The sequence below is a fragment of the Pelodiscus sinensis genome, chromosome 3 (genome assembly GCF_052426305.1).
Source record: "Pelodiscus sinensis isolate ZL-2025 chromosome 3, ASM5242630v1, whole genome shotgun sequence".
NCBI lineage: Eukaryota > Metazoa > Chordata > Testudines > Trionychidae > Pelodiscus > Pelodiscus sinensis.
In genome coordinates, this window is record NC_143054.1 from 55174931 (window position 1) to 55202593 (window position 27663).

The 27663-nt window shown below is 39.8% G+C and overlaps 1 protein-coding gene across 45 annotated transcripts in view; it reads left to right on the forward strand.

The window, feature by feature from the left end:
- RIMS1 (regulating synaptic membrane exocytosis 1) overlaps positions 1–27663 on the forward strand; it is a 468693-nt gene that overhangs the window by 344903 nt on the left and 96127 nt on the right. For 32 of the 45 annotated variants that reach the window (XM_089777124.1, XM_075923725.2, XM_075923731.2 and 29 more), the window contains 2 exons: positions 9287–9399; positions 27245–27411. The exons of the other annotated variants lie outside the window; for them this stretch is intronic. In XM_089777124.1, coding sequence (XP_089633250.1) covers positions 9287–9399; positions 27245–27411 — 280 coding nt within the window. The remainder of the gene's footprint in view (positions 1–9286; positions 9400–27244; positions 27412–27663) is intronic. 45 annotated transcript variants of the gene reach the window in all.

A 27663-nucleotide genomic window follows, 5' to 3' on the forward strand; every position in this document is an offset into this window, starting at 1 on the left:
AGCCCTCTCCCGTCCCCTAGTCCCATGGTGGGCCTGGTCCTTACTTTTCTTTTCTTTTCCTTTTCTTTTTTTTTCTCCCCCAGGACTCTATGCCCAGCCAAGGGCAGAGTGCCAGGGCAGAAGCTGCCTTTGGCCATGAGAGCCCCCTCATCGTCTCCTCCGTGAATGGGCAACAGACGGAGGGGGCGAGAGCTGAGGAAACAGTGCATGCCACCACTTCCTGCTGTTCCCCTTGGAGGGGCCTGTAAAATTTTAACAGAATGAAAAGAAGGTCCCTATGCTCGAAAGGGTTGGGAACCACTGGTCTATGATATGCTCCCTATTGTATTCTCTGATGGCTGTGGCTAGAAGTGGAACATCAGTCAGAAATCCAGAGCTAAAAGGAGATTTCAAGGAGATAATATTATTGTTATAAAACTACAGTTCTTGTAAAAAACAAAAAACTTACAACAGTTGGCAATAGTGATTCTTGCTCAAGCGGTTTTTCACTATCAGAAAAATGTTCAATAATCACAATGGCTTATTGAAGAGCATTGTTTCTCTTGCTTTCATAAAATGTTAGAATAAATATTTGTGTAAAATTGAGACATCTAGTGGCCAAGGAGAATGGGAAGTTTTTCAATCAATTGAAAAGAAACTCCCTAATTTTGTTATATCTACAATGTCATGGCCAACATAGGGGTGAGACTCTAAAATAGCAAAGAAATCTATTACAAAAGCTACTTTGTTATTCACAGAAAATGAATTTTAAATAGGAGTTTAACAGGCTTTCCACAGAGAGAGAAATCTATGTGACTACTAATAACTATAAGACTAAATATGTGTGCAATAATCATTTGGCATATATCTCAACAGCTAGTTGTTGCCAAATTCCATAGATTAATCTTTTGGAATATTTTTATGATTGTGAGAAATTAACGATACTCTGCTTGTGAATCTCTTAATGCTGTTGCAATGCTGTGTACTTCAATAACAGGTCGCTGTTACCTTATTTTTCCTTCCAATACATCCTGCCTAGCCAAATTTAGAACTACATATCTTCTTGGACCAAAATAGGCTATATTGTTTTATGATTCCTAAAGCTATAGATCATTTATTTGTCTTCAAACAAATTAAAAGTTTTACCATAATGGTGAATAGTTAAAATTTACTTTCAATTACTCTTAGTCTCCTAAATGCCTGTATTAGTTTTGAAAAATGGGACTTGACCTCTGAAGTACATTAAAAAAAATTGCCCCATGAGTTTAAGGATAAAATCAAAAGGGGACTATGTGATCTACCAGATAAGGTCTATAGCTCCTTGAATCTGGTGGCCAGTCTCCGCTAGTCCTGCCTTAGGTTAGAGCAGTCTGAAGCACCTCTTAACTAGGCAGCGCTACCCTATCATCGAAAACAAATGTAAACTCACCTAAGGATTGCCAAAACATATAGCCCCAACTGCTTCACATCTCCTGTACCATGATGCCAGAATCCTCAGCTGTGGAGATACTGTGGTCCTTTTGACTACAACAGCAGAACAGGCGTGGTATCAGGCCCAAAGTTCTTAGATCAGTTCTGCCATTTTGATTTCATTCTCTGTGGCTTGGAATGCTATCTACATCGCACTAAGTGAGAGCTAACCTCAAGTGAACATTATTTTGATCTTCAAATGTTTTCAAATTAGTCTTGAGTGCTGGTGTGGGTGGTAAATTTGTTCATGCTTACTATATTACACTCACCAGTGCTTGAGTTTCTGCATTGCTTTAATAACCCATGATATTTATGTATAGGGGTATAAAATAGAATGCTATCACATAAGATATTGAAAGTTTACATGTAGATTGGTACAGAGACTTCCTTCTTGTGTGCAGGTAGATGAGCCTGAGCATTTTGGATTGTACCAGACTACAAATAAAAAATCTTAATATTTAGGTTTGCAGTCGGAATACACTTTTTGTTCATTTTTTTCCACTGACAGTTTGGATATACCTGATTGAGCTTGCTTCCTCTCAGATGGTTAATTAATTATGATGCTTTGTCATATCCCAGTAGCTACTATTAGGACAAAAAGGGTAGATGTATATAAAATCTGTAATTTCATTGAGGCTCCTCCTTACAGTAGTTAGATTTGAATGAAAGATAACCGTATCAATTATCTGTTTCCAAAATTCTTATCAATGTTATTATCATCCAGTCTAAAAACCTACGCAACGCAAATGTGTACAAGAAACTGAAGAATCCATAGCCCTGACTATTTCCAAATGTAAAATGAAAGTAATCCAGAAGAAATGAGGTGAGCAAGTAGGAAACTAAAATAGAAACTGAATATTTCATTCAATAAATTTCACAAAACTTTTCAATTGAAATATTTGTAAATTATTCATCCAGCTCTCATGAACATAAAATCAAGTTTGAATCAAGTTTAGTTTTTCATGAAATATCTTCATTTCCTTCTAGTTATATTAGTTTGATGATTGAATAAGTCATAGAAGACAAAATATCATGCTGAATTAAAATAGTAAATTGTTTCTTTTGGGACTGATAATAGTGAATTGATGTATATTCTTCCAGTTCCATCTTTGGAGCACTGTCAGTAATGATATGATACATTTTTAAATTCCTAAAGCAACATTTTAAATGGGCTAATTTATGCTTCAGAAATGGCATACTCATTGACTATATTCTTTTTTTAATAGAAAATTGTCTAAACATTACTCATGGATTCATAATCTCAGAGAAATACCTGTGTTAGTCTGTATCTGTAAAAACAATGAGGCATTTTTTTAAAAAGTAGCCATCCTTTTCCAAAAAGAAAACCTGCAAAACAACACTAGAAAAGGAAACAGCAGAGCTCTCTTGGTAATCACACCTTCCCATCAACTGCTGGGTGTGAGCCACATCCACCCTGACTAAATTGGCCTCATTTTCACTGGTCCTGTAATTGATATGTAACTTGTTGATATACATAGCCTCTGTGAGTTCCACTCCATGGATCTGACAAAGTGGTTATGACCCATGGAAGCTTATACCCAAATAAATCTGTTAACCTTTAAGTTGCCACAGGACTCCTTGTTTTTCATGGATTCATAGTTTTTTATGATTAGCTGGTATGAGCTCCTGGATAACAAAGGTGCTTGTTATCACCCAGTGATTTCTTGCATCAAGCCCATATCTTGTGGGTGAACTAAAGCATAATTTTAGAAAGATATCTTCTTTTGATTTGAGTTAAAAACATCATGGGATGGAGAATCTGCCACATCTCCTGGTAAGTTGTTCCAATGGTTAATTACATAACTGTTAAAAATGTGCACCTACTCTCTGGCTTTAATTTATCTAGCTTCAATTTCTAGCCATTGCATCTTATGATATGTTTATCTATTAAATTAAAAAGTCCTCTTATTATGAGAAATCATCTCCTTTTATGTAGGTAGTTATGGTCCTACATAAAGATGCTGGTCAAGTCCCATTTTATCAATCTATTTGATCATTTATCTAGATTGATTTTCTCAAATCTGTCACTATAAGGCAGTTTTTCCAGATATTGAATAATTCTTTTAGCTTTTTTTCTGAACCCTTTCCAAAATTTTGACAACACTGCATTTTGGAATACATAGACTCCCTGGAATAACTGCTCCTTTTGAAGTTAGATACATTGAGTAGTGTGCAGTTTTCAATTTATTTTTAATGTCCCAAAACTCAAGGTCTGTTTTGCTCTGTGTAGGCATTAAACTTCATTAGCCCCTCCCCCTCGCCCAGTATCTTTGACCAAAATTCTCCTTGCCCATTATTGTTGTTCTATTTAATCTTCACCCATCATATGATGAAATTTCGTTATTATTGTACTTGTATAATATGTGGAATGTTCTTTAGCTTGGAATCTGATGAAGGACTTGAAGATGTCCTGAAATAGCAGTATCCTATGTAGTGAGGATGTCTTGATAATAATTCACTGTTAAAATAATTGTAATTCCTCTTTGAAATAAATGTTTTGTGTTTTTTATTGTTGCCAAGATTCCAAACCTGCAAAGTCTGCATAGTGTAGTCTGTCAGTGTTGGTTTTTGGTGTTTGCAGTGTATGTGAAAGAAGTGCAGGAATAAAAACATAAGGTGCGGAATCAGAAGCTAGTGATAGCAAAGAACCACAGCAACTTCTCCATCTACTGCTAATGTGACATTGTTACCTACTGTATATTTTTTAGTATTTAGATGAGGATAGGTTTCAGTGCCTCATATATTGCGAAGACCACAATTTTTAATGTGTGTCAATCAACAGTTAAATGATTCCTGATACTTAACCCAAATTTTCTTCAGCTACATTTCAGCCCAGTACTCCTATTTTTCCCTCGTTAGACAACTTTGAACCATTTATCTTACTTTTTTATATTTGCACCCTATACACAGCTATAGAATTCAAGTCAGTATTTCTAGCTGCCTAATCAGTTCATCTATTCTTTGAATTCCCTTTGTCAACACATTCTGTGCATTCAGATTCTCTGAAACATGGTCTCATTAGCATTTGATACCAAGGAACTCCACTGTTTCCTTAGTCAATGATATGCAACCTTGATGTTTTCAGCTCCAAACCGTCTTCTGTTTTCTTGGCATTCACATAGCATTGCCAACTCAAATTTAAATTGCTTTGCTTTATCATACTTAGGGACATTTAAAAAAATCTTTGCCTGTCATTTTTGCAAGATTGATCTGATTTAAATAAATCCAGATGCAAACCAATCTCTGGCATTGCTGAGTATCATTACTGCCTTTTGTTTGCACACTTCATATGATTTGCAACCTGTACTGCTCACATTAGTCCAATTTAAATTAATTTTAAAATTAGATTTCATGCCCTCATATTCACATCTTTACTAAACTCCAGGTATATCCTTTATGCTGAATTCTGTCCACTTACTAATTTTGTAACATGGTTAAAAACCAGTCTTTTGAATTTATCTGTTATAACATATGCTATACATGAGCATACAATTTATTGATCATCAGTCTATTATTCTGTAGAGGTACTGGGACATTTGGAGGACACTCTAGCTAGCATATCTCCTTAAGTTACAGTAATTCTTGGCCTGTTCTAATTTTTTCCAGGGCTGGGACTACAGCCCCTAGAGCTTGAAAATAAGATAGCTATCACCAGCTCCTTTCTTCTCTTCCTACATTGAGTACATATTGGTGCCAGAAAGGTTTTGGCCCATTGTGTATTTGGATTTAATAATTGTTTTATACAAGCAAATTAAACACACACATATACTATAAATACCACAAAATAATAGATGAGACTTATTTTTCTTGTGATGAAAATCTGAAACAAGTAAATATAATTTTAATTACAGCTTGTTTTACTGAAGCAACATTTCCATCTTTGCTATTTATAAATACTTCCATCGTTGCTATTTAGAAACCAGTTCAAATTATGATGATGATTTACTCTTCCACTGCATACATGCTGTATTGTGTTACTCTATATCCGTGTTTCTCCAAGTGAGCCCACCTTGAGAAAGCTGCTAACAGGCTGCACCACTTTGTTTATCTAAAGGCTCCACAGCCATAGAGCCTCACAACTCCCATTGGCTCCGGTTCGCCATTTCCAACAGAGGGGAGCTGCGGGAAATGGGCCCACTTTAAGAAACACTGATCTGTATACTCAAACTACAACTCCGGGTATGTAGGTTTACCTCAGCTATTGGTCAGTGTTCAAGTCTAAACTTTCTTTGGCACATTTAGACCGCCCTCCCATATTTGAGTTTCCTTGGGTGCAGAAGTCAATCCACGTGGATTTGGCTGCATAATCAGGGCCTTACTTCTTTCAGGTCATTTGCAGGTAAAAATGTACATAAACTAGGGAATGAACTTGTATGTCAATAAATATTGTCACAAACTGCAGTCAGTGCCTAGCATGTAGAGTTTCAAGAGGACAGCTGTATGGGTGAACCTAACCACAGGACCCAGGAGAGGTATGAGTAACCATTAAATCTTTGCAGACTGGCCTCTCTCTTTTCTATACTGTTATTTCCACCTTCAGTAGGTGATTGGTAGGACCTAACAGTGGGCTGATTCATGAACTGAATAGTGATATTTAGCAAAGGGAATCCGTCTTCATGCCTAGGTCATAGGATGAGAGGCCATCTAATCACAGAGTGGACATAGTTAATGTCTTCCTATTTGTGGAAAAGGGGAGTCATTCCATCTGTATATGTTAAAATTGATTAAGTTTGATGCCTGACGTCTTAAATCCTTTCATATGAGAGGATGCCTGACGACTTAAATCCTTTCATATGAGCTTTCAGCTTCTTCATATCCTGAATAATGTGAGACATTGATCTTTAGCTCTCTCATATTTTACCCCGGAAGAACCTAAAACCCCCTTATAATGCAAGCAATAGACCTGTAGCCCCTTTGTGAGTAGTCCACTTGACTTCATGACTAAGATCTTTAGAATTTTCCCATTAGGATATTATACATCTGCTGAAATGAGCCATGTGAGCTCTCATCAAATAAATGCATAGGCCAGAAATAACTGTAATGCTTTTTAGGAGGTGGGATAAAATACATCCAAACATACATACATATGTTACCCCAAAGCAGATGGAGTTTAACCTGCTCAATTACTCTAGGCTCTCAGATTATGTCTAGACTGCAAGCCTCTTTTGAAAGAGCCTTTTTTGAAAGATACTTTCGAAAAAGCCTCTTTCGAAAAACAGTGTCTAGACTACAACCAGTACTTTCGAAAAAGAAAGCCGCTTTTTTGAAAGAGAGCACCCAGGCAGTCTGGATCCTCTCTTTTGAAAAAGCACAGTTTGCATTACATAGCACCTTTTTTTCGAAAAAGCACTTTCGAAAAAGGCATTATTCCTTTTAAAACGAGGTTTTCCACAGTCAAAAAAACTACTGCATTCTTTCGATTTACTTTTGCGGGAGAAGTTTTTTCGAAAAAACCCTGTAGTCTAGACAGACCCCCAGTTAAAAGCCAAATCGCTTTCTCTTTATTGCTATTTTAACCCTAGTTAGCTTATCTGAATTAGGAACACGCTTTTTTTCTTTCAGTAATGACTTGCCCTTTCTTCATCAGTTGTGGCTTCCACAAATGAATAAAAGTGGATGTTCAAAATTGTGCACCTCTGCATTTGTATGCATCCAGCCAGTATATAGACATTCCATGATCTACACACACAAGTGCAGTAGATGTGTCCACAGTCATTGTTTGAACCATTGTGCACAGTTTTGTTGACTCTAAACTTCATACTGAGTTCTGTATATTTCTGTATTTGCAATGTCAAAAAATAGACATGTACAGAACTCCACGATAAAATAGCAATACAAAGTACAGCAGCCTAAATATCTAGAGAAACAAAGTGAACAAAGCAATATCTTTTATTGGACTAAATTCTGTATGTGAGAAAGTCAAGCTTACAAAGAGCTTTTTTGTTAGGTCATTGTGCATACTTATAAATACTATAGTGTGTTAATTTTAAACATAAATGACATTCTGAACTTTATGTTTGGAAATTGAATTTCAGTGACTTATAACTCAGTATTTTTGTTTTGTTTTCTTGCATTGTCCTGGGTATTATCTCTCAGTAGGGATTAGCCACCTGAAATTTTCTTTAGCAAATGCAGCTATATTTGTGAGATGTATATGTACAATGAAATTAATGTTTTAACATAAAAAAATACATTTATAAGCCATATGTAACTCCAAAGCAGGAGGAAGGATTTGGCTCAGATTTTTCCTAATTAAAAAATTATCTTGGGTCTGAGAACAACCAAGAATATTTCAAATGAAAAGGAGATTTTTTTGTAGAAAGGTATGACCCTCTAAAAATGACAGTTATAATGGACATCTTAGAGTAACTTTAAATAAAGTAACCACTGTAAGATTATTGGGGCCCAGTTTTATGACTTGCACTTACATTATGTAGTATTATATACTGACAGAAGTTTAACTGATTCCAGTAGGACTGCTTATGGTGCTCTGTAATGTGAGTAAGGATGGCAGAATATATTGCTCTTTACGAGCAATATATGTAGCAGTTAATTTATTTTACTTCTTGTGACTGGAGGAACCTTATGGCTGTGCCTAGACTGCATCCCTTTTCCATAAAAGGGATGCAAATTAGACATATCGCAATTGCAAATGAAGCGGGAATTTAAATCCCCCCTGCTTCATTAGCATAAAAATGGCTGCTGCTTTTTTCAGGCTTGGAGCTTTGCCGGAAAAAAGCGCCAGTCTAGACGCGGATCTTTCAGAAAATAAAGCCTTTTCCGAAAGATCCCTTATCCCTCTTAAAAAAAGCGGCAGCCATTTTTATGATAAAGAAGTGGGGGGGATTTAAATGCATGCTTCATTTGCAATTGCGATATGTCTAATTGCATCCCTTTTATAGAAAAGGGATGCAGTCTAGACACAGCCTGTTATTAAAACAGCTACCAAATACTGAGCAGAAGTAAGGGAATAAATATGTGCTTTCACCTAAACACACACACACGCACACAGATACACACACACACACACAATCTTTCACATCTCTATTCCTTTACTTTTTCAAAGGTGTGTTTGCAAACATTTTCTGTACTATCTGTTCTAACTACTTTCAAGCAGAGACAATGTCCTCTATAATACTATAGTTCTTAGATATTTTTTTAAAACAGACAGTAAATATGACAGTGAGGAAAAAATAAAACTGCAAGAAAACATTCTTCATTATTATTATTTTACAGAGGGGTTGCAAGAAAAGGAAACATTGGAAAGCAAAAAATTATGCAGATATATTTTATATGTTTTATAGTCAGAGAAACTTTCTCCTTATAAATGTTTGTCATAGAAAACGATTACTGTGTTTGAAGATAATAGGAATTAATAACTTCTTACTTAAATATTTTAGTATTATCTTTCAGTGTATTAACACTTAGAACACTGTTACATTTTTAACAGCCTACAAATGTGTAGTTAGAAATACAGACACATACATGCACTGCATTCAGAGGGTTTAACAAGTGTATAGTTCAGCCTATCAGTTTAAATTCTTTTGCTGTTTTGACATCTGTTATACCTGCTGGATAGTATATGAGAAATATGGATGTCTGTCCATTTTCAGGAAACAACTCTAGGAAACTAAGAGCTTTATTTATTAATATTAGTATTCCTCTGTTCAGTGTTTACACCCTGCTTCTTGTTGTTCTGTTTGTATATTTCTTTGTTTTGTTGAGATGGAAATAAGATCAACACTGCTGCTAAACCATTTATTTCATTAGAAGGTTTTCACCACTTTTAATAGGCTTCCATTATGTGTTTTTACAGCAAGCTTAGTAGTGGAGGAGCAAACACGACAGATGAAAATGAAAATGCACCGATATAATCAGACAACAGGGTCTGGTTCTAGTCAAGAATATGAGCGTGAGCAATATACCAAGGTAATGATAGTAGTATTAAAACAATATTATGTCTGAAAAGATGAAGAAATAATATGGATACTTAAAATATTATCTAATTCTTAAGAATATAATGTTTAATCATAGTTTATTGTATCACTTTGACACATAATCAGATCATTCATTAGACTTTAGGTTTTGAAGTAATCTAAAATGAGTTTGCAAAATATAAAATTCTTTTTCATATGTTTGTACAGGGCAACATTCTTGCTTCCTAATACTACTACAAACATGATTTTTCCTGCTTGGAAATAAATGAAAGGATTTTGTTTTTGCAGTATGGGCCAAACTTCAGTAGAGTTTTGATCTTTTTTAATAGAAATGTAATTTTTTCTTTTGAGACAAAAATTACCTGAAAAAGTGTTAAAATATTATTCCAAAGGTAGCATATGGCAATTTTTCTTTATAACATGTATATGTGCTTCCAGTCATTTGACCTTTCTGCTGAATGGGTCTCATGTAGAACACAGAAAATAACTTGTAGAGTTCTGTTATGCTTTTTATAAACCAGGCCACAAAGAAGGCAGAGCTGTCCTTTTGTGCATAATTGCTGACGGCATTTGGCCTTCTGGAGCACTGAGGCGAAAGGATGCTTCTAGAGATACTAGGGGAGAAGTACTTAGAAGTAGATCCTATGATTCCTTTTTAAGTATTATTTCTATGTTTTTAAGACCATCAAAGGCAAAACCAACCACTCTGCTGCTTTGCTAGAAGCATTCCAACAACAAAAACATTGTATTGAGAATCTTGCATAACGATGATTTTCTTTCTATGTGCAGCCATGGGGTGGCAGTATGAAGATAAAAGCATACTGTAGGAATTTATAGGTACGCAGCATTACCAGCCCCATGACTGTAAACAGGTCAAAAATCATAAAAAGGAGCCCCCGACTAATTAGATTGTAAAGAGTATATTTTGGGATCCTTTTATATGCTTTCTAGTTTTTGAGTCTTTTGTGTTCACATTTTAAGTTGTTCTTAACAATGATGGACTATAAACTTTTTTTTAATAATGAAATCTGGGATTTACACCCCAGGCACTAGGTCTTTAAGAATGCCAAAAATTACAAGACTTGGAGTAAAATCACGTTGGCAACACTATGCTACAAACATGTGCTCCACAAATACACCACTCGATGTTTCTGTGAACACAGCAACTTCCAGTTAAAGTTAATGGGAACTGCTGGATCCTTAATACTTCAAAAAGAAGGCCACACACCTAAATCCCCATATTTAGGTTTTGAAATTTTGGTCTTTGTAGAGCAGTTTGAATACAGGAATATTCATATAAATGGGATATAATTTGTCAGCATAAATAGAAGAGATAAATACAGAAATTCCCAGTAAGAGGAAGATAATATATCCAGATAAAGGGAAGAGAGTTCCCTCTACAAGTTATACCTCCCTTAACTGGGATTCCTTAGTCCAGCAACATCTGTAGTCTGGCATGGACCATGGATATTCATGACAACAGAGCCCAGAAAGAGGGAGGTCTGGTGGCAGGGCAGGAGCATTGTAAGGGGCACCAGTGACTCAACCTGGAGCCCAGAGTGTGTGTGTTGGGGAGGTGAGGGAGGATGGACAGATGGCATGGTGGAAAGTTCTGGCCCCAGCAGAGTTCCGAGGCTCCAGAGGCCAGGGAGCTCTAGCCTAGCCATGGCCATGGACCTCCAGCCCCGGCCAGGGAGCTTCAATCCCAGTGGCAGCCAGAGATCCGTAGCCCTGTCCCTGGCTGCAGAGCTCTGGCCACGTTCTGGCTCCAGCAGCTGGGGAACTCCAGCCCTGGCCCCAAAGGCAGCAAGGGAGCTGTGGCCTAGGCTGCAGGGCTCCAGCCCCATCTCACCGCCCTGGCCACAGAGCCCCAGCCTCAGCCCCAGCCGCAGAGCCAGGTGGCTACACAGCTCTGGCTGTGGAGCTCCAGCCCTGGCAATAGTGGGGCCGGAGAGAGCTCCGAGAGGATGAGACAGCATCGGGGGCAGGCTGCAGCCCCAGCCCGGTAGCAGCACGGCCTCGAGAAGAGAGACCTTCCCTGGTCCAGCAAATCACCTTGTTTAGGACCAGTCAAGGAGGGAGCCAGACATGGGTGTTGCCAGACTAGATAGTCCTGGTTTAGAGAGGTACAACCTGTAGTTTCTTTGGGCACCTCATAGACACAAAAAGATTTTTCAAATCACTCTTGGTTCACAGCTGCAGGTCAAGCTTTAGTCATAGTTGGTTTGTTCTAACTACATATACAATTGAAGTCAGAGGTTTACACTGTTCTAAACACACACAATTTTCATAATTTTTCAACGCAGGCATGCTAGACCTTAATTTCTGAAGTACAGCGAAACACTTATGGATTACATTTGTCTCAAAGAGGATCATTTGCTTTGGTTGGTATTTGCTGTCAGCCCTTCAAGTTCCTAATTTTTTCCCAGTATTTATACATATTCATATGAGGAACTGAGGCCAAAATTAAACCATAAGCATTTCAATGCTAAACTAAAATAATTTTATTACATCCCTGTTTGCTAAGAAAGAATTTTTAAATAATGATCACATCTTAAAGGAAGCCTGGTGTCCATTTATTGTAGTGACAGGGTTACCTTTTCTGGATACCTGATGTCATTACAAAGAAGCTGAACTTTTCAAGATAAAACAATGGAGTGTAACATGAATAATTTATGGCTGAACTTGAAATCCAAAATATCTTTAACCATGTACCTGTTTATTGTTCCAGATGATTAAAATCAAATATAGCATCTGAGCTGATGAGCATGTGTCACCTGATCCTGATATGTGGGTGGATAAAGTTTACACTTTGACCTGTTAGGGCTTTTTTAAATCTGCTAATTTTAACTGGTCACTACTATATTGTGCCTTTTGCTCCAGTAATTTTGTCATTTTATGTGTTAAGTTTATTATTGCACAGATAATATTGCCACCTGGTTCCCAGATATTCATTGATTCCTTCCTGTTTTTCTTTTTAACCAAAGTAAACTATTTATATCTCGTGCCTGCTCCTAAAGTGTGCATAGGGCGCATCAGCTGGTCCAACAGCATGCCTCTGATTCCATGCCGGCTCAAGATTGCCTCACTCCCTATGCCCCAGATGTGAACTGTTTACCAGCCTGGAAGCCCTGTCTGTGTGCCCAGTATACAATACCGTGTCCACAAATCCACACAACTGCTTATCTGGCCTGTTTGCTACATGATTCTGAAAGTGAAAATACAGGAAAATTAACTCTGATTTTCGGCCTGCATCCATATGCATCCTGTCTACACTTGAATGTGCCTGAGTCATTGTGGCCCCCAGCCCAGGTGGAGCCATAACCATTGCACCCCATCCAGAAAAAAAGTAGGAACCAAATTCTTGCACCAGAAGCCCCAGATTTAAAAGCCCCCTTTTGAAAACTGTGATAAAGTTGTGAGGAGTTTTCCATCACCATGGGCAAAACAGGGCTTTATGTGTAATTCCTTAATGATCTCACTGGGCAATTCCTTGCTTCCCTCCCCCGCCACCTGTAGCATTATGGACTCATCTTGACCCCTTGACCAGTTTTGGAACCCGTCAAACCTTTGGTTTAGACAACTGATTGTGTTTCCCATTGTCGATTCTTACACTGCAAAGCTCTTCCCAAAATATCGCTTGTTGACCCAGACATTAGTAAACTAACTTTAAAAGCTCCAAAAAACTGTGACCAGGAAAGCATCTTTGAAGAAGGATGCTTTGTGGCTGCTTCTACGCATTTGATTGAGAACTTGCACCAAGTCTCTAAGGCCATTTCTACACTTAAAAAATGATGCATCGTTGCAGCTGCACCGGTGTAGCTGCACTACAGTACCGCTTTAATGCAAATGCTCTAAGCTCAGGAGAGAGTGCTCACCTATAGGTTTAGTTAATCCATCTCACCAAGACGCCATAGCTATGTTGGTGAGATAAGCTCTCCTGCTGACATAGCGCTGTTTATATGTGGGGATTAGGTCAGTAAAAGTAACCTAGTTATACTAGTATAGGTCTGTATTGTGTACCAGGCCTAAGTGTTTGAATAGTGATGGGATAACATGGATCTTCTGTAGGGTCAGTGTCCTGAGATTAGTCCACTGAAACCCTCTGGACTAAGAAGCAACCACAAGGATCTGCCTTCATTCTACTGGCAACATAAGATTCTATAGGTGACCAGAGATGGTAGAGTGCACCATGTATTGCAGTACATCTGAGTAGGCCATATCATTTGATAGGCCTTCCCAACTCTGAAATTGCACAAAATCATTAATATTCCTGCTATAGGCCCTAAGCATTCATGACTCTACTGATCTCTGAACTGCCTTGACCCTGAACATGTCAAGGTTCCAGAATGCTACCAGCAGCTCTCTAGTGCTAGGCTCTTGATATTTGTCCATCTGAAATCAAGGCATCACATTGTCTAAGCCATTATCAATCCTGGGCATATGCTTGGCAGAGAAACATATGCTAAGATTTAGCCACTATTATACTAATCTCTATGAACTAGAGGTCTGAACGACTGGTGATTGTTGACATGTACCACAGCAATGGTGTCATTACAAAACTGCATTTTATGTTTCCAGGACAGTTCCTCAAATAGTTACTGCTACCAAAATGGAGAGGGGGGGGGGGCAGAATCTAGGAGAGCTAGATCCTTCACTACACCTCTTTGGGCATACCACCTGTCTTCATAAATATTCCAAAACCTATTCCTCATGATGCATCTGAATGAACCTTTATATCTGTCTCTATTATCCTTTCCTCCCTCCAAAACAATATTGTGTACAGGCAGTCCCCGGGTTATGTACAAGATAGGGACTGTAGGTTTGTTCTTAAGTTGAATCTGTATGTAAGTCGGAACTGGCGTCCAGACTCTGCCTCGGGCTTCCTGTAGTCAGCCGCTGGTCAGTTTCAGCAGCGGCTGACTTGGGGATGCCTGGGGCAGAGCAGCTGGGGTGCTGCCCGGTTGGTCCAGTAGCGCCGAGGAGCGGCACTGCGGGACCAAACCAGCAGCGCCCCAGCTGCTCTACCCCAGGCGTCGTGGGCAGAAAAGCCTGGTCTGCTGGGAGGGAGGGGGCACTAGCTGCGCCCTCCCCCCCCCAGCAGACCAGGGAGACGCGGAGCAAAGCCTCGGAGGACGCCCGCAGCATAGACAGCCCAGACGTGCCGCCGCTGTCCCGCTGCGGGCATCCTCCGAGGCTTTGCTCCGCGTCTCCCTGGTCTGACTAGCAGACCAGGGAGACAGGGAGCAAAGCCTCGGAGGATGCCCGCAGTGGGACAGCCGCGGTGCGCCTGGGCTGTCCCGCTGTGGGCGTCCTCCGTGGCTTTGCTCCCCGTCTCCCTGGTCTGACCAGCAGACCAGGGAGACGGGGAGCAAAGCCGCGGAGGACGCCCGCAGTGGGACAGCGGCAGGGGGGACCTTCCCCCCCAGCAGACCAGGGAGACGCGGAGCAGCTTTTCTCGCCCGGAGGATGCGGGCAGCGGGACCGCGGCGTATCTGGGCATCCTGCCGCTCCCGTCCTCCGGGGCGAGAAAAGCCTCGTTCATAACTGCGGATCCGACATAAGTCAGATCCATGTAACTCGGGGACTGCCTGTATTCAGAAATTGCTCCAAAACCCTCAAATTCACTTTATTAACCCTTATTATTAAAATGGTTGGGGTTCACTATTCCCATGGCAAAATATTCACATGGAAACACTGGAAAATTAACTCTGATTCTCTGCCTGTTGCCTCAGATACATCCTAAATCATTGTGGCCCCTAACCCTGGCTGAGCCATAACTATGGCACCCTCTTCCAGAAAAAGTGGGAATCAAATGGGCAGCCAGATCCTGGTAAAGAAGACCTCTCCAGGGTTATATGGGGTATAAATACCCTATCAGCAAGAAGAGTAGCACAGTGAACTTCTGACCTGCCCCCTATAGCTTCTACCCTTCTTGTTGTCTATCTCTGTAACATTCCACCCTAGTAAGAAGCTCTTAAAGGGGCAATGCTCCTTTTTTCTTCCAGCTCACCCTTTGCCTGCTTGTTGTCGGGAGCACACTCAGCATTTTAACTCTGTAGGCAATGATTCAATTCATTCTTCAATGATTCAGTTCATTTACCCGAGCCACTATAATCTCAAGTTTATTGGTACGGAAAGCAGATTGACTCTTGGTGCTATAATCTTTCCTTGTCTACAGCAGTTTTTATGAGACAAACAAGATACCATAGACTAGACACTTTAATGCCAGTTGTGATAAATATCTGATAAACCATATTTAGGGATATGATTGCTCTTAATTTAAGATTAGTTAATATGGTTTTTGGTATGAGATGGCCATTGTCAACAGGATTGTTAGAGTTCTTTAAAAATATTATTAACATGGAATAAAGCAAAAATAGTGAAAGTTATAGAAGATGGAGTTGTTTTTAATAGTAATGACAAATTGCTGAGGTGATCAAATAGAAGTATTAAAATTCAGAAAATGTAAAGAAATTGTTCATATTAATTGCAGACATATAATTTGCTATCCCAAAGCAGAACCAATTTCCCATCATGCCTCCAGTAGAGGCAATAAGACATAAGACTAATGCGTCAGGAAAAGATGAGTAGAGACCTGCAGATCCACAGATACCCGCTTTATATCCATAGATATCTACATCAGCGGATGTAAATCCCGATGTCTGCAGCTCGATGAAGATGCAGTTACAAATTTTGTAACAGGTCCTTCTATAATGTGATTCTGGATTTACATATGTGTGAAAGAAGAAATGTATCCAGCATCTTAACATGCATTTATTACAAATGTAACCTACAGAGCATATGCACAAATTCAAAAGCTGTTCTTGTTCAGTTAACACATTTTTAAATGAAGTGTTTATCCCAGGTTGCTATTAATGAGCACATTATAGTAATCACTTTAAAAGACTCCACTCTATATTTAGGTACAGTGGTAGCCCAGTTAACACATTGAGTACTTTGAAAGCATTTGGGTTAACATGAACTTCTGTATAATTGAAGCCATTGCTAAGACTTAGTCTTCAGAAAAGCTGCAGTATTTGTCAAAGCCAGCCAAGAAAAGGAGATATGGCATTCAACGGAGACTTTATTTTAGGAACACTCTACATGAATTTTAGTCTTTCAGGGAAGGACAGATGTCCTGGGATTGGCCAATAGCTTGGCATTTAGCAGACCTGTATTACCCTGGGCAAGTCACTTAGTTTTACTGTGTCTCAGATCCACATCTGTAAAATGGGAATAAAATGCTTCTCTACCTCTCCGGATTTTTGTGAGGATAAAAATTGTGAGATGTTCAGATACTACTGTAATGATGGTCATATAATTATCTGACACAAAAATCAGGACTATGTAGCACTTTAAAGACTAACAAGATAGTTTATTAGGTGATGAGCTTTTGTGGGTCAGATCCACTTCCTCAGATCAAATAGTGGAAGAAAATTGTCACAACCATATATACCAAAGGATGCAATTAAAAAAATGAACACATATGAAAAGGACAAATCAAATTCCAGAACAGAAGAGGGATGGGGGGAAGGTAAATGTCTGTGAGCTAATGATATTAGAGGTGATAATTGGGGAAGCTATCTTTGTAATGGGTAAGATAATTAGAGTCTTTATTCAAACTTAAGTGTAAAGTGTCGAATTTAAGCATGAATGACAGTTCAGAGGATTCTCTTTCAAGTGTAGTCTTAAAAGGCCTTTGAAGCAGAATGCCGGTAATCAAGTCATTGAGACAAAGTCCTTTCTGGTTGAAATGGCAAGAAACTGTTTTTTCTTTGTGATCCTGTCTAATATCTGTTTTGTGGGCATTGATCCTTTGGCGAAGTGTCTGAGACGCTTTTCCAATGTACATAGCAGACGGACACTTTCAGCACATGATAGCATAAATTATATTTCTGGATGTGCAGGAATATGTGTTCTTGATCTGATAACTCACTTGGTTAGGTCCAGTAATGGTATCAGCAGAGTGAATATGTGGACAAAGCTGGCAACGGGGTTTGTTGCAAGGGAAGGCACCAGGGTTGGTGTTAGTGTGGTATTTTTTTAATTGTATCCTTTGGTATATATGGTTGTGACAATTTTCTTCCACTATTTGATCTGAGGAAGTGGGTCGGGCCCACGAAAGCTCATCACCTAATAAACCATCTTGTTAGTCTTTAAAGTGCTACATAGTCCCGTTTTTTGTTTCAGCTACACCAGACTAACACGGCTACATTTCTATCATATAATTATCTGTGATAGAAAGAAGCCTTATGGTAAGGCTGTGAACTGAGCAACTCAGAATTTTTCATGCCACAGAGAGAGGCTCCATAAAGGCTAGTGTGTACAGTGAGCTTTATTGTGTGTTGCCGGAAAGCCACAGAATCTTAACTGTGAAGCTAAATCCTAAGCCCATCTGTATCCTATAGTAACAGAGAGAGTGGAGAGACCCTACTAAAAGATTGAAGAAATGAGTTGTGAAATATTAATACTCCTAGCCATTACAGATCTGGAATAACATCCACCAAGAACATTCTTTTAGCGTATGTCTTCATTATTTCTACTGAAGTTAGCACATCTGCTTTTCATCCACCCCCTTTTTCTACTTTCACTGACACAGTACAGGCGCAAGCTACTCCATAGGTGGCAATGTGAACAGGAAAGCTGCAGTGCAGTTTACACTTCAGATAGTTGTATTGAAAGAGTGCTATATCTTTGTAACTCAAAACAGGAGTTATAATGTATGCAGTTACACATCAGAGGGAATGGACTTCCCATCCATCTTACTATTAGTGACTAAAAATAGACTTACTGCCTAGTAGTTGGTATCAGAACAAATACTATATTCAGATTTTGGGATAACCAGCACACTTGGGGCATGTCTACACTATGCACAAGAAGCTGCTGCCTCGGTCAATCTTACCACTCTATTGAACTCAGAGGGTGTCCCGTTGACACCAGTTCTCTTGCTCCTAATGAGGAATAAGGGAAGCCGATGGGAATGTTTGCTCCTGTTGGCCTCCCACCGTGTGGACGGCGCAGAAACAGGATGTAAGATACGTCAACTCCAGCTACACAATTTACATAGTTGCAGTTCTGTATTTTACTTTGACCTTTGCTGTAGTGGAGACCAGGCCCTTGGGAATAAGAGCACCCCAGGTGCCACCTATGGTTGGGAGAAAAATAATTGTTACAAACAATTCTCATGCTTTAGCTTATTGAAGTTTTACAAACATATTTGATGTTTTTTTGCTTTTGTTGGCATTTAAAAATGTGAAAAAAACATTGATTGTATTAATTTTATTAAATAAGGTTTGGAGTCTACTAAGACATCTGAAAGTGCATAGGGATTCTAGCTGACTCAAATACCCTTTCAGATTTCTGCTGGAGAATGCTCCCTGAGCATTACTAGGCATTATAAAATGTGTCTAAATTACTGTGTTTACCTTCAGTACTAACCTCTATATTTCCTTTCTAAATAGCAGATTTGTCCTACCTCTTTGGCCTCTGGTTGGGATCACTACCAAATTTTAAATAATAGTAATACATGGATCTCTTTCAGTCCATGGCAGTTTTCTCTAAAGGGCAATGCCATGTATCTTGCTCTAATGCAGTGGTTCTTAACCGTACTGCAGCCTGCATCCCTTTCGTTCTCAAAATATGTTCTTGCACACCTTATTAAAAATCACTGAAGCAGGTCAGTCCATGAAACCTAAGATATGTCATAAAAATCTGGCATGTCTCACACGCCCAGAAAGGGCATCTCGCACCTGCCAGGGGGGCGTGCACTCCAGGTTAAGAACCACTGATCTAGTGTAATGATAGTCCACTAACTAGCATTGACTGATAGTTAAATGAAGTAATATTCACAAATAACATCCAAATTAAATCTGGTGTTGGAACTGCTATATACTTATGTTCCTTACTGAGAAAAAACACTTTCTACAGTTTTTTTTTTAAATTCACCTTTCTGGTTGGAATGTGTTTTTTTCTGTCTGTCTTCCATTTATTTTGTTTACCCTATGTTAGCAAAATATTCCTTCAAGTACAATAAAATGGGCATTTGATTGGCAACAATACAGTTTACTCATTTTGTTTTTTTCTATGTGGTAAGTTCATTAAGAACTGGGAAAACTGAACAGAGTTTTTTCACTTGCATTTCTGAATCCAGATTACTCCTTCATGTGGGAAATGGCCAAAGGAGGGAGGAAGCTTTGTTAAGGTATCCCATAGAGTGTTCTATCAATTTTCTCTTAGGGAAGGCAACCATATTTGCCTCCGTCAATCACAGAGAAAACTCAATGACCTTTGAGGATCATAAGGTAACCTCTGAAGGCAATAAGCCATCTGTTTTGAGGCCCTTTACCTCTGCATTGGCTCTAAGGCCATTGACCTCCCTTCAACTCCTTGGCAATATTTGTCCAGCCTCATGGCATTCCTGGAAGCTCCATCAAAGGGAGGTCCATAGTGCAAAGAGTATCTCGCATAGAAGCTAATCATTATCAGGAATAGCATATTCTAAATGGCTTATGATTTTCTCTTTGGTTTCCTTTTGGGTCTTGAATTTCCGGTGGATATTTTTGACTATCTGTGTGATAATAAATGCAAGACAAAATGGATGTCATTTAAATTACATCTATACAGCATAAGGAATAGAACTATCTGCTTTAAAACGAAGGCCTCTCTCACTTGAGGATAGCAGAGAATCCTTATTAATGTCAGTAGCAGTACTTACAGCTTGTGTACCTATGTGTACAGGGCTGGATGATTGTCACTAAGAGGCAATGACTACTGCACTTGTACTACTTTGACATTCATCTAGCACTGCCACTGTACATATACATAATCATGCAACGCTGAGATTCCTTAAGACTACACTTAACAAACCAAGGAAAGGAATATAATCAGTGTATATTGAGAAAGAACCATAAATGGCAAACGAGAAAAGATGAACAAATCCCAACATATTTTTCCCCTTTTACAGGCAGAGTCAATCCTTAGGTAGGAGGCCTCCAGCTCCCTCATAACAACATAAGAACGGCCATATTGGATCATACCAAATCCTGTCTTCTGACAGTGGCTATTGCCAGATGCCCCAGATGGAGTGAATAGAACAGAGACTCTTCAAACAATTCCTGTCCCGTCACCCATTTCTAGCCTCTGACAGAGGCCCACCCACCCTGGCTAATAGCCATTGATTGACCTAACTTCCATGAATTTATCTAGTTCTTTCTTGAACACTGTTGATGTCTTCACAACATCCTCTGGCAAGGAGTTCCACAGGTCAACCATGCTCTGTGTGAAGAAAAACTACCTTTTGTTTGTTTTAAACCTGCTACCTATTAATTTCATCTGGTGACCCCTAGTTCTTATGTTATGGGAGCAATTAAATAACTTTTCCTTATTCACTTTTTCCATACCAGTCATGATTGTTTAGACCTCTATCATATTCCCCCTTAGTTTCCTCTTCCCTAAGATGAAAAGTCTTCATATGAGACCTGTTCCTAACCCCGAGTCATCTTTGTTGCCATTTTCTGAAACTTTTCAATGCCAATATCTCTTTTTTGAGATGAGGCAACCGCATCTGTATGCAGTATTCAAGATGTGGGCATATTATGGTTGTATATAGAGGCAATAAGATGTTCTCTGTCTTATTTTCTATCCCTTTCCTTTTTAATGGTTCCTAACAGTCTTTTTGTTTTTTTGACTGCCGCTGCACGTTGAGTGGATGTTTTCAGAGAACTATCAACAGTGACTCCAAGATCTCTCTTTTGAGTAATTCTAGCTAAAATTAGTCCCTGTGGACGAGTCGGGGTGCGATCACCTCCTCCCGGCAGGGGAAGGGGGACTCAGCAAACCCCTTCGTCCTTTAACGAGGTCCTGCCTTCGGTCCCCGGTTGCAAGCCCCGTCAGTTGGGTGTGATCACCTCCTCCAGGCCGAGCCGGACAGGGGGGTTCATCAGACCCTGAGACTGTAGCCCATCCTGGCAGGGTGGGGCCTGCGCTCCTAGTCCGGTCCTTCCCTGGAACAATGCCCTGGCTGACCCTACTCTCCGGCCCACCCTTCCCTGCTTCACGTGAGTTCTGTTGCTGACCGGGATTGGATCCTCCTGGGGAATGGGGAGGGGGACCCGATCCCACCATCTCTCCAGGTCCCAGCCTGGGGCTCTAAGCGCAGGGGCTCACTCTCGCCCCAGTGCGGCAGATGGGGGTAATTCCCTCCGTAACCCATCTGCCCAGGGCCGCCAAAAGGGCCCCGCCCCGGGCTCCTTCCTCCCTTCCCAGGGTCCCCGAGCACCCATAACGATCCCCGGTGCCTACCCGGGTTCAGGTCTGGGGTTGTTCCTGCGACGTCCCATGGGTCTGCCCACTTGGGCGGATCCGGTCTCGGCCGGGCCGCTCTTTCCAGGGCCGGCGGGGTTGGGTCTGGTCGTTGTCTGATCCAGGACTGGCCGACCGCCAGCTGCGGCGGCCTTTTCGGGAACCCTTCAGACAAGGCCGGGTCGCCTGCTGGCCTTGGTTGTGCCCTGGGTCCATCCTGGGCCCAGGGGCTCTCCTCCCTCCCTGTGAGGAGGCTGCCCCCGTCCTCTCTGTCGGCGGGCCTTTTTAAACTGGCCCGCCATGCTGGACGCCGCCTGGGGTTCCCCCCCTTTCGGCGGTGTGACGGCATCCCCTGCAGCTGCCCGGCCGTCCATCTCTGCCCTGGTCCCGCCTGGCGCCGTCCCTGGGGAGGGGCCTAGGGTTTCCTGCTGGTGCAGGCCTGGAGGCTGAACCTGGCCACGCCATCCTCCTCTGCCCGCGCCATGGTAGGGGGGGCGGTTTCGGCCCGCGCCTCCATCCTCCGCCTGGCAGTCCGGGCCACTCCCCATGCGGGCTGCTGGTGGACCGTCACAGTCCCGATCAGATTGTATGTATGGTCGGGATTATTTTTTCCAATGTGCATTACTCCTTCCATTCAGAAAATTTACAATTTATTCCTGCCCTTTTTTTCCTGTCTCTTAACCAGTTATTAACCCATGAAAGGACCTTCCCTATTATCCCATGACAACATGCTTTACTTAAGAGCTTTTTGTGAGGGACCTTGTCGATCCCTCCCTGATTGACTGCTCCTTAACCGCCTGCCCCCATGTCCAGCTTCTTCCCAGACTACATAGCCCTTGGCTTGTCAGGATGCAGGCTGATCCTCAGGCCACCATCAGGCCTTTTCATCAGCACCAATCAGTTCCCTTTGGTTGGAGCTGACAGGGCAAGGATTAATTAGTTGCTCTTACACCAGTATCTTGCTATTCCCCATTACATTCTGGGAGTTCTGCCATGAACATCAATAAGAGCAGGCTGAGGACCTAAATTTGTAACAGAAATTGGATTTGGGGAGCAGTTGTCTAATTTGTGAGCCTCTGTGAGTGTTACATTTAACTACAGTAAGAAGAGAATTCATTCCCACAATTTAAAATAATACTGAGCTTCTGCAAATATGAGCTTGATAGAGGAAAATGTATTGCCATCTAATCTTGTCCGATTCTTGGTATTCTCAGCTATTACTCATCTCTGCCCATTTTTCTGCTCAGGGCCTTGCTGCTGGTTTCACTACAGAATAGAGTTGAAAAAGTACCTCTCTAAGCCAATCCTTTTTCTGTCCTCTTTCATTTGCAGAAACTCTCTCTCTCTTTCTCTCTGTCTCCCTCTCAGTTGTCTTTAGAGAGATCGCCAACATCCTTCTCACAAGCTACAATTTTGATTGAAATTCTGAACAATTTATATAGCTATTCCTGTATACAGATAATGGTCAGTATGAACGCTTCAGGGTTTGGTTTACAAATTGGTTTGCAAATAGAATTAGTTCACAAAGTACTAACAATTCAGAAGGCTCTGACATTACAAACACAGGATAAAAACCTTTAGATGTAATACATTTTAGTTCTGGATTCAGTGTTGTTGAACATCTTTATTAATGGGCAGAATGTCAATATAGAGAGCATACAGATCAAATTTGCAGGCAATACAAAGCTGGGGGAAGAGATTGTCAATACCTTGGAGGATAAAACTAAAATTCAGAGGGATTTCGTTAACCTGGAGAGCTGGACTGGAAAAAAGGAAATGAAATTCAACAAAACAAATGTAAGGTGTTATGCTTAGGGAAGAAAAAACAAATGCATAAATATAGAATGGGGGAGAATTGGCTGCTGGTGAAAAAGATCTGGGAGTTGTCATAGATCACAACTGTAACATGAATTTGTGATGCAATGCTGTTGCAAAAAAAGCAAATGCAATTTTGGGTTGCATTAACAGACGCATCATATGCAAGTCACAGGAAGTGATAATACCACTCTACTGGGGACTGGTTAGGCCTCAGCTGGAGTATAGTTGGCACCATCAGCTGGAGTCCATTTTGGTCACCAATGTATAGAAAGGATGTAGAGAAACATCCAGAGATTAGTGAAAAAGATGGAGGAGATGGAATGCAAAGCCATAGGAGCAAAGTTTGAAGGAACTGGCTATGTTTAGTTTGAAAAAGAGATTAATGGGGGACAATATAGTGTTCTTAAGGAACTTGAAAGGCTTCCATAAAAAAGCTGGTGAAAAGTTGTTCTCTCTCTCTCTCCCTCTTTCTCTCTTCCCCCCTTTCACCCCCACAGAGGGCAGGTCAATAGGCAATGGATTCAAACTGCAGCATAGCAGACTCAGGCTATGTCTAGACTACATCCCTCTTTCGACAGAGGGATGTAAATTAGAAATGTCGAAATAGCAAATGAAGTGGGGATTTAAATATCCCGTGATTCATTTGCATAATCGTGTCATAGCACTCTTTCGAAAAAGCGCCATTTTGAAAGTAATACTGTGGTCTAGACGCAAATCTTTCGAAAACAGGAGGCTTTGTCAAAAGATCCTGTAAACCTCGTTTTTGAGGCATACAGGATCTTTTGAAAAAGCCTGCCGTTTTTGAAAGAACCGTGTCTAGACCGTGGGTTTACTTTCGAAATGGCGCTTTTTCAAAGAGCGCCATGACGCGATTATGCAAATGAAGAGTGGGATATTTAAATCCCCGCTTCATTTGCAATTTTGACGTGTCTAATTTACATTTCTTTGTCAAAAGAGGGATGTAGTCTAGACACAGCCTTAGATTAAATCTCAGGGAAAACTTCCTAACTATCAGAACAGTAGGACAATGAAGCTGCCTAGGAAGGTTGTAGAATCTCCTTCATGGGAGATTTTCAAAAGGAAGCTAGATAGCCATCTGCGTTGGATGATTTAGACATCATAAATCCCACATTTTTGGGATAGGCTAGATGACCTTTTGTGGTCCCTCCTAGCCCTATGATTCTGTTATTCTTTTTTGATACTTTATCTCATGTTGCTAATAGGCAAATAAAGAAATTGTGACTGAAAGAAACCAGAGAAATATTTATTTTCACATCTCACCTCAGAGACAGAATAAAAGGAGAATAAAAGTAAAATATGGCATTGTAAGGTGGGAAATATACTCTCTCCTGCTTCTAAAAAAAGCCATACTTTTTTAAATCATCCCTCAATGCTACATTTCTATAGTTCTCATTCCCACATTTACCTGTATACAAGTTGTTAGTATGGTTTGTCTCACTAAAAGTATTTCACAGGTATTTGAATGGAAAGAGAGAGAAAAAGAGTCACAAAGTTTGTATAAAAGTGTGTGCTTGTATGTGCATATGATGAAGAACGTGTATATGTTTGTTTATACATATATATACACACACACGCATAATATAAATCTCAGATTACTGAAAAACAAGAGCCTAATAACAGACCTCAAATTTTCTAATGGAAGAAATCAGCATAAGACAAAGACAATTTATTATAATCCTCAAGCAATTAACAGTTCCTTATATAATACTAGTAAGCGCTTAATGAGAGACACATAAGTATAAACCATAAGGTCTAATCTTAATAAATGCTAAGATCTGCAGTATTCACTGATACCTTTTGGAGTTTTTGATCCTTAGTTACACTCAGGGGTGTGTCTAGACTACAGGGTTTTGTCGAAAAAGTGGACTTTTGTCGACAAAACTATACCGCGTCTACACTACCACTGAGTTCTGTCGACATAATGATGACAGAACTCAGTAGTTTTGTCGACAGCTGTAAACCTCATTTTATGAGGAATAACGCCTTTTCTTGACTGAGTTCTGTCGACAGAAGGTGTTATTGCATCTACACTGTCCTTTGTGTCTACACTGTTATGTCGACAAAGCACCTTGCTATGTCGACAGAACTGAATGTAGTCTAGACACTCTTTGTCGACAGAAGCTTTGTCGACAGTATCTGTCGACAAAACTTCTGTCGACAAAAGCCTGTAGTCTAGACATACCCAGGATGTGTCCAGTATAACTGAATTTTCTAAAAATGACTCTTTCTGATTGTCATCAGATTTATTATACACTCTGATTATAGTGCCCTAATGTTAAACATATCTGAGAAACATAATTCAGTATATTTAAGAAACATATTTTGTATCACATAGGTTATAAGCAACAAGTATTATCTATTCTTCTTCCCCTTTCTTACCAGCAGATTTGTATGTGATTGGCAGACAATGAGGGGGAGGAGTTTCCTTCAGCCTTGTATTCTGGACTCCTATTTACTCTTGCAGTTTGGGTCCTATGTTCCCTACATCCACAAAAGTACAGAAGACAGTTCAGATAGTGCATGAACTAATGACAGCCCGCAAAAATAGTACCTGTCACCCACCATGATGCTTTTCTCATCTAAAAGTAGAAACTATGAAGTTACTCCACAAACTGAGCTGGCCAACCCCTTCCCTCGCACATACACCGCAACCACCATCAGCCAAACCGCATGAATGTAAAAACTGACATCCTCAAGTGACCTGAGCTAAACAGATTGGATTTGAAAACGTGATTGAAACCCTGTGCATGGGTCATATTGGGTTTTTTTTAAAGGAAGTCTTACAAGTCTTACTTTTGTGAAACCACAGAACAAAAAGTAATTACGAGATTTATTGGGTAGAATTTCTTCATAGCTTTCCCATAAAGTCAGACGATATCTGAGAATCAGAAGAGTGATTATTTTAATATAAAGTAGTACTTTTCTTGCCTGTGTTTTCTCAAAATAATAATAAATAGATATATCATGGTGGTCTGTATGTATTACATTATTTTAGCTATTTTGCTAAAATAACCTTTTCTATTTATTCAAATACCATTTATCCAAGTAAATTTAAGGATTCAGATTTCAAATAATTTGCGACTTACTATTAGAGAGGATGGATTTGTCAATTCAGGATCTTCTTTTGTTACATCTCAAAGTATCCATGATCTTTGGCATATCTTGAAACTTCAGAAGAGTCCTAAATAGGTGTGCAGGCCCCACAGAAATGTCTAGAAGTGATTAAAACATTTTATTTGTACAGACTATTGTTTGGTGTACTAAGTAACAAAGAAAATAAAATTCTAGTGTTACATGCATCACAGTCAAGTTTTGTCATCTCAGAGCCCATTTGTTTGAAATAACGTATAGTATTTTTAAAATTATTTGGGCATAAACTTTTGTGGGCTAGAACCCACTTCATCTGCCTCTGACCAAGTGGGTTCCAGCCCATGAACGCTTATGCCCAAATAAATTTGAGTCTTTAAGGTGCAACAGGACTTCTCATTTTTGCTGAAACAGACTGATACAACTACCCCTCTAAAATAGTATTTTCAGTTTTTTTTCAAGATTGTATTATAAATATATTCACTTTTCTGAAGTTATTGGGACTTTACTGTATAGTTCAGGAGTTTAAAAGTATTGTCCGCATCATTTGTTCTCTGAGTATGTTTCATTTTCAAAGGAAACCTCACACTTTCTTTTTTAATCTTTAGTATAACATACAAACAGATCAGTACAGAAGTTGTGATAACGTCTCTGCCAAATCATCAGATAGTGATGTCAGTGATGTGTCAGCCATTTCCCGTACCAGCAGTGCCTCACGCCTCAGCAGCACAAGCTTTATGTCAGAGCAATCTGAGCGCCCTAGGGGCAGAATCAGGTGAGTTTATGATGGTATTTTAAATGTATCAAACCTTCTTGTGTGGTGTAAAAATAAAACAGTTTAAATACATTTTATTAGATCTTATCATATGAATATCATATATATATATGAAAACATACATACATGCATAAACACACGTGATCATTCTAAGTTTTTTGTGAAATGAACTTTTTTTTTCCACTGTGGCATCTAGCTATTAAAACAGGTAAACAAAAACTTTGGACAGAACTATAGCAGATTTTTATATTT